Source organism: Phyllobates terribilis, unplaced genomic scaffold (assembly GCF_046119375.1).
Source record: "Phyllobates terribilis strain yellow unplaced genomic scaffold, ASM4611937v1 Scaffold_171__1_contigs__length_4068163, whole genome shotgun sequence".
Taxonomy (NCBI): Eukaryota; Metazoa; Chordata; class Amphibia; order Anura; family Dendrobatidae; genus Phyllobates; species Phyllobates terribilis.
In genome coordinates, this window is record NW_027362931.1 from 2,243,019 (window position 1) to 2,251,545 (window position 8,527).

The following is an 8,527-nucleotide window of genomic DNA, read 5'->3' on the forward strand; positions in this document are numbered from 1 at the left end:
TTTCGCAATTTTCTTCATTATGGAACACTCCATGCCTTCCAAATCTACAGCAACTGGTGGGATTTAACTCCTGGAGCTCCAAGGGTTTAAACAGACTTAATCAATCAAGTGCTGATAGGTGATGTGATTAAGGAATTCTCACAGCTGCACAATGAATATGAGTTACCTCCTCTGAATTCTATAGATACTTACAATTTAGGCACGCGTATCGGGGGGAAGGCATTGTTCTGGAAGGAGGGATACCCCGAAACTCAATAATACAGAGAATAGCTAATCTACACAGTTCTCGTGGACTGATCTCATTACTTTATAACATTATATTGACAAACCAGCCGACGCGATGAAAAGAGAAATGGGAGAGTGTAATGGGACCATAGAGGAAAATCACTGGTCAGATCTACTGGAAAGAGTTCCACAATTGTCTGTAAGAGAATCCCATAGACTGTCCCATATATATGTGATACACCGGGTATACAGGACACCTCAATTCTTATTAAACATCGGATTTCGTTCAAGTCCCCACTGTCCTAGATGCAAAACTACCATAGCAGAGCTGCTTCATATGATGTGGAACGGTCCTAACCTGGTGTCCTTCTGGAAGAGTGTTGTAGCAATGGTTAACAGGGTTTATTCAGTTGACGTAGAGCTTTCCCCATTACTATGTATACTGGGATATGTTGAAGATCTGACTATTGAGGAGTACGGCAAAATTGCCGTGACATGTATGTTATATATGGCAAGAAAATAGATAGCAGATGAGGAGCCCATGATATCAGAATGATAAAGGTAACGGGCTAGTAAACTTATACTAAAGGCATATACCTAAAAGGAGATGCTGTCTGTAAATGTGACAAGATCTGGGGTCTATGGATTGACGGCTCTGGTCTGACATCTAGAGACCTGAGGGGCTTTCGCTTGCTTTGAGTTACGTTTATACGATGCCTCAAATGAAACTTCTTTGAAAATTAATATAAATGTTATTATCACTTCCACCGGTTATATGTAATTGGACGGAGTATTGTTACTATCTTCAGATGTCTCTTCATCTAATTCTGCTGGTTTTGCGGAGCCGATGTCGGTGCATCTTACATTCCATTGATAATGACAAACCGGTGCTGATGTATCAGACGGTTAGGCGCGTCCACAGACGTCATCACTGAGAAGAAACCCGCATGGATTCCGGAACAGTGTGTCAGCGCAGCCTGAATGCTCTCAACGAGCTGCAGACTGGCATCTAAACATTTAATGTCTCCACATAATAGACAGATCTCATCTTTACGTGTTATGGGTATAGAAGGAGTTATTACATCTACCCGGGGCGGCGATCGTATGAGACGACTGTGCACCACAGAAGCCTTCTGGAGTTACAGTTTGGGCTCGTGTGTTCCCCGGTCTGAACCTGCGCAGAGAGGTAATGCTTCACTACTCAATAATCCAGAGAGGTAATGCTTCACTACTCAATAATCCAGAGAGGTAATGCTTCACTACTCAATAATCCAGAGAGGTAATGCTTCACTACTCAATAATCCAGAGAGGTAATGCTTCACTGCTCAATAATCAGAGAGGTAATGCTTCACTGCTCAATAATCCAGAGAGGTAATGCTTCACTACTCAATAATCCAGAGAGGTAATGCTTCACTACTCAATAATCCAGAGAGGTAATGCTTCACTACTCAATAATCCAGAGAGGTAATGCTTCACTACTCAATAATCCAGAGAGGTAATGCTTCACTACTCAATAATCCAGAGAGGTAATGCTTCACTGCTCAATAATCAGAGAGGTAATGCTTCACTGCTCAATAATCCAGAGAGGTAATGCTTCACTGCTCAATAATCCAGAGAGGTAATGCTTCACTACTCAATAATCCAGAGAGGTAATGCTTCACTGCTCAATAATCAGAGAGGTAATGCTTCACTGCTCAATAATCCAGAGAGGTAATGCTTCACTGCTCAATAATCCAGAGAGGTAATGCTTCACTGCTCAATAATCCAGAGAGGTAATGCTTCACTGCTCAATAATCCAGAGAGGTAATGCTTCACTGCTCAATAATCCAGAGAGGTAATGCTTCACTGCTCAATAATCCAGAGAGGTAATGCTTCACTGCTCAATAATCCAGAGAGGTAATGCTTCACTGCTCAATAATCCAGAGAGGTAATGCTTCACTGCTCAATAATCCAGAGAGGTAATGCTTCACTACTCAATAATCCAGAGAGGTAATGCTTCACTGCTCAATAATCCAGAGAGGTAATGCTTCACTGCTCAATAATCCAGAGAGGTAATGCTTCACTACTCAATAATCCAGAGAGGTAATGCTTCACTACTCAATAATCCAGAGAGGTAATGCTTCACTGCTCAATAATCCAGAGAGGTAATGCTTCACTACTCAATAATCCAGAGAGGTAATGCTTCACTGCTCAATAATCCAGAGAGGTAATGCTTCACTGCTCAATAATCAGAGAGGTAATGCTTCACTGCTCAATAATCCAGAGAGGTAATGCTTCACTGCTCAATAATCCAGAGAGGTAATGCTTCACTACTCAATAATCCAGAGAGGTAATGCTTCACTACTCAATAATCCAGAGAGGTAATGCATCACTGCTCAATAATCCAGAGAGGTAATGCTTCACTGCTCAATAATCCAGAGAGGTAATGCTTCACTACTCAATAATCCAGAGAGGTAATGCTTCACTACTCAATAATCCAGAGAGGTAATGCTTCACTACTCAATAATCCAGAGAGGTAATGCTTCACTGCTCAATAATCAGAGAGGTAATGCTTCACTGCTCAATAATCCAGAGAGGTAATGCTTCACTGCTCAATAATCCAGAGAGGTAATGCTTCACTGCTCAATAATCCAGAGAGGTAATGCTTCACTGCTCAATAATCCAGAGAGGTAATGCTTCACTGCTCAATAATCCAGAGAGGTAATGCTTCACTACTCAATAATCCAGAGAGGTAATGCTTCACTGCTCAATAATCCAGAGAGGTAATGCTTCACTACTCAATAATCCAGAGAGGTAATGCTTCACTGCTCAATAATCCAGAGAGGTAATGCTTCACTGCTCAATAATCCAGAGAGGTAATGCTTCACTACTCAATAATCCAGAGAGGTAATGCTTCACTACTCAATAATCCAGAGAGGTAATGCTTCACTGCTCAATAATCCAGAGAGGTAATGCTTCACTACTCAATAATCCAGAGAGGTAATGCTTCACTACTCAATAATCCAGAGAGTTAATGCTTCACTGCTCAATAATCCAGAGAGGTAATGCTTCACTGCTCAATAATCCAGAGAGGTAATGCTTCACTGCTCAATAATCCAGAGAGGTAATGCTTCACTACTCAATAATCCAGAGAGGTAATGCTTCACTACTCAATAATCCAGAGAGGTAATGCTTCACTACTCAATAATCCAGAGAGGTAATGCTTCACCACTAAATAATCCAGAGAGGTAATGCTTCACCGCTCAATAATCCAGAGAGGTAATGCTTCACTACTCAATAATCCAGAGAGGTAATGCTTCACTACTCAATAATCCAGAGAGGTAATGCTTCACCACTAAATAATCCAGAGAGGTAATGCTTCACTGCTCAATAATCCAGAGAGGTAATGCTTCACTACTCAATAATCCAGAGAGGTAATGCTTCACTACTCAATAATCCAGAGAGGTAATGCTTCACTACTCAATAATCCAGAGAGGTAATGCTTCACCACTAAATAATCCAGAGAGGTAATGCTTCACCACTCAATAACCCAGAGAGGTAATGCTTCACTACTCAATAATCCAGAGAGGTAATGCTTCACTGCTCAATAATCCAGAGAGGTAATGCTTCACTACTCAATAATCCAGAGAGGTAATGCTTCACCACTCAATAACCCAGAGAGGTAATGCTTCACTACTCAATAACCCAGAGAGGTAATGCTTCACTACTCAATAATCCAGAGAGGTAATGCTTCACTACTCAATAATCCAGAGAGGTAATGCTTCACTACTCAATAATCCAGAGAGGTAACGCTTCACTACTCAATAATCCAGAGAGGTAATGCTTCACTACTCAATAATCCAGAGAGGTAATGCTTCACTGCTCAATAATCCAGAGAGGTAATGCTTCACTGCTCAATAATCCAGAGAGGTAATGCTTCACTACTCAATAATCCAGAGAGGTAATGCTTCACTACTCAATAATCCAGAGAGGTATGCATCTCTCCTCTGTATGTTTCTCCTTAGATGGGGTTTTTGGATGTTTTTTTATACTCATTCCCATTTTTCATTGTATATTTGTTTTTCACTTTTTGTATTTGCACTTATTCTCAGTGGTTAGCACTGCACGGTGGCTCAGTGGTTAGCACTGTATGGTGGCTCAGTGGTTAGCACTGCACGGTGGCTCAGTGGTTGGCACTGCACGGTGGCTCAGTGGTTAGCACTGCACGGTGGCTCAGTGGTTAGCATTGCACGGTGGCTCAGTGGTTAGCACTGTACAGTGGCTTAGTGGTTAGCACTGCAGCCCTACAGCACTGGGGTCCTGGGTTCAAATCCCACCAAGGACAACATCTGCAAGGCATTTGTATGTTCTCCCCGTGTTTGTGTGAGTTTCCTCCGGGTTCTCCGGTTTCCTCCCACACTCCAAAGACACACTTATAGGGAATTTAGATTGTGAGCCCCAATGGACAGTGCCCATAATGTCTGGAAAGCGCTGTGGAATTAGTGGTGCTATATAAGTGAGCAAAATAAATAAAAAATGTGAACTAATTATTTCACCGGTCTGCAATTGTTTTTAGATCATTCAGGATGCGCTGACACATTGTTCCGGAATCCATGCTGATTTATTTTCAGTGATGAGGTCTGTGGACATGGCGAACCGTCTGATTAAATCACACACTGTTCCAGAAGCTGTGACAAAGAACGCCAGATCGTTAAAAACGCGTAGCACTGTCCACCTACCCCCCATACCCTTTCCTCATGGGTGTAATTTTTAACATGGAGTAATTAAAAGCATCTTTTTCCTTGGATCTGGACACCACATCTTCTGTGACGTCATTACTGAGGCCGGAGCTCCACTGCTCCTGGATGTACGGCCGCCTTTGTGATTAGTCAATCTCATTTATATATGATACTGAAATATTAAAAAGTAATTTTTAATTGCGTGGACACTTTTCTACACTGAGGGCGAGATAGGAAGCTTGAGACAGTGAAATGTCACTGGTGCTACATTAAGGGGTAAATGCTGATGACAGGTTCCCTTTAAGAACTGTCTATTTGCTGTCTAATCTCTGCCACCCCTGACTTGTGCCAATGTCACCAGTTTATAAGTGTTATTCACCTTACCTGTCATTGTGTTAATGTTATGGCATGTAGTTGTCCCCCTTATTACCGGTACTTTCACTGACGAGGGTCTTCATTGTGAGCTCCATAAAATACATTCAGAAATCTCCTTTGTGTTGAAGAAAAAAATCACATCTAATCTGTCTTTCATCCTAATAGGAAATCCTTGTGAGAATAACGGTTCATCACTAAATTGTAAAAAAGAAGATATCAGGAAGCACTCTAATGGAGAAAACCTCATCACCCTTCCTGCACCTCCTGGACTTCACAGCACTTCACTTTCTTATAATCCTCCTGATCATGAGGAATCCTCTCCTGAACAATCTCACATTGTTACCACAATTCCAGGTGACACAGATACAAGATTTCAGTGTGACAAGCAACTTACTAAAAGCTCAGATTCTTTAACACAAAGAAAACACAAAGGAGAAAAGCCATACTCCTGTTCAGAATGTGATAAATCCTACCCAGATAAAGGGAATCTTACTACACATCAGAGAATTCATACAGGTGAGAAGTCGTATTCATGTTCAGAATGTGGGAAATGCTTTAGAGATAAATCAGATCTTATTAGACATCAAAAAACTCACACAGATGAGAAACCATATTCATGTTCACTATGTAGGAAATCCTTCACAGGTAAGGGGCATCTTAATAGACATCAGAGCATTCATACTGGAGAGAAGCCATACTCCTGTTCAGAATGTGGGAAATGCTTTAGAGATAAATCAGATCTTCTTAGACATCAGAGAATTCACACAGGAGAAAAGCCATTTTCATGTTCAGAATGTGATAAATCCTACCCAGATAAAGGGAATCTTACTACACATCAGAGAATTCATACAGGTGAGAAGTCGTATTCATGTTCAGAATGTGGGAAATGCTTTAGAGATAAATCAGATCTTATTAGACATCAAAAAACTCACACAAATGAGAAACCATATTCATGTTCACTATGTGGGAAATCCTTCACAGGTAAGGGGCATCTTAATAGACATCAGAGCATTCATACTGGAGAAAAGCCATATTCATGTTCAGAATGTGAGAAATGCTTTAGATATAAATCAGATCTTGTTAAACATCAGAGAATTCACACCGGGGAGAAACCATATTCATGTTCAGAATGTGGGAAATCTTTTATATATAAATCAGTCCTTGTTGCACATGAGGAAATTCATACAGGAGAAAAATCATTTTCCTGTTCAGAATGTGGGAAATGTTTTATATATAAATCAAATCTTGCAACACATGAGAAAATTCATACAGGAAAGAAGCCATTTGCATGTTCAGAATGTGGGAAATGTTTTGGAAGTAAATCAGAGCTTGTTAAACATCAAAGAATTCACACAGGGGAAAAACCATTTTCATGTTTAGAATGTGGAAGGTGCTTTGCCGATAAATCACATCTTGTTAGACATCAGAAAATCCACACAGGACAGAAGTCATATTCATGTTCACTATGTGAGAAGTCCTTCACAGATGAAGGAAGTCTTATTAGACATCAGAGAATTCACACAGGAGAGAAGCCATATTCATGTTCAGAATGTGGGAAATGCTTTACATATAAATCAAGTCTTGTGATGCACGAGAGAAGTCACACAGGAGAGAAGCCGTATTCATGTTCACTATGTGGGAAATCTTTTATACATAAATCATATCTTGTAAAACATGAGAGAAGTCATACAGGAAAAAAACTGTAATTATGTTCACTGTGTTTCATAAATTTAATAAACATTGCTCAGCATAAATAAGTACACCCCCTTTGATAAGTAAGATTGTATTTAATATCTCACTGAATAAATTTCTAAAATTTTGCCACCACTGAATTTCATTGAACATTTTTTTTGTAATCAAAACAGGTTAAGTAAGGTTAATAATATAACTCATTACAAAATCTTTAGTTTTACTCAAATTAGTTGGTGTAAAAATGAGTACACCCCACATCAAAAGCTACTACATCTAGTATTTTGTATGGCCTTCATGATTTTTTAAGGACGGCACCAGCCTGGATGCTGGATGGAGTGATGACAACTTGTCTCTTCAAAATTCCCCATAGGTGTTTGGTTGGGTTCAGATCAGGAGACACTTGGCCACTGAATCACTGTCACCCTGTTCTTCAGAAATGTAACAGTGGCCTTAGATGTGTGTTTTGGATCATTGTCCTGTTGGAGAAGTGCAGGTCTACCAATGGCACGGAGTGATGGCAGCATCTTCTCTTCCACTATAGAGTAACGCTGATGCCGGCGCCCTCACATGGTGTCTTCTTCTCCCTCCATGCAAAGACGCTTTCTCACCGCTCCGGCCGTGGACTTGGTTCCTGGTGCTCTCCTTGTCCTCTGTTCCTGTGACTGCATCCCGGCGGCGTCTAGTACACGCTTGTTTCCCTGTTCTTAAAGGGGCAGCGTGCGCCTTATGCTAAATGCCTCAGCTGGTTGCTGAGAGGCATTAGCTTAACTAGTACACCTGCAAGATGGCTCCCAACCAATAGCTGGGAGGCATCTTGTATAAAAGACTCACTCTCCCCTTACTAAGGTGTACTGCTTGTGACTTGTGAGGTCTCCTGGTCTTGGCGTGGCCAGGGTCCTGAGTCCGTAAACCCTTCATAGAATCATAGAATCATAGAATGGTAGAGTTGGAAGGGACCTCCTGGGTCATCTGGTCCAACCCCCTGCTCAAAGCAGGATTCACTAGATCATCTCAGACAGATGTCTGTCCAGCCTCTGTTTGAAGACGTCCATTGAAGGGGAACTCACCACCTCTCGTGGCAGCCTGTTCCACTCATTAATCACCCTAACTGTCAAAAAGTTTTTTCTAATATCTAATCTGTGTCTCCTCCCATTTAGTTTCATCCCATTGCTTCTAGTCTTTCCTTGTGCAAATGAGAATAAAGATGATCCTTCTACAATGTGACAGCCCTTGACATATTTGTAGACAGCTATTAAGTCTCCTCTCAGTCTTCTTTTTTGCAAGCTAAACATTCCCAAATCCTGCAACCGTTCCTCATAGGACATGGTTTGCAGACCAGTCACCATTCTGGTCGCTCTTCTCTGAACTTGCTCCAGTTTGTCTATGTCTTTTTTAAAATGTGGTGCCCAAAACTGTACACAGTATTCCAGATGAGGTCTGACCAAAGAGGAGTAAAGACCGATAATGACTTCACGTGATCTAGACTGTATGCTTCTGTTAATACATCCCAGAATTGT

At 41.1% G+C, this 8,527-nt stretch overlaps 1 protein-coding gene across 1 annotated transcript; it reads left to right on the forward strand.

The window, feature by feature from the left end:
• Positions 1-340: 340 nt before the first annotated feature.
• Positions 341-7,117, forward strand: LOC141212357 (uncharacterized). The gene is made up of 2 exons (XM_073664914.1): positions 341-424; positions 5,447-7,117. Exons 1-2 carry the CDS (start codon positions 341-343, stop codon positions 7,022-7,024), a joined length of 1,662 nt encoding a protein of 553 aa, XP_073521015.1. The 3' UTR covers positions 7,025-7,117.
• The last annotated feature ends 1,410 nt before the right edge of the window (positions 7,118-8,527 follow it).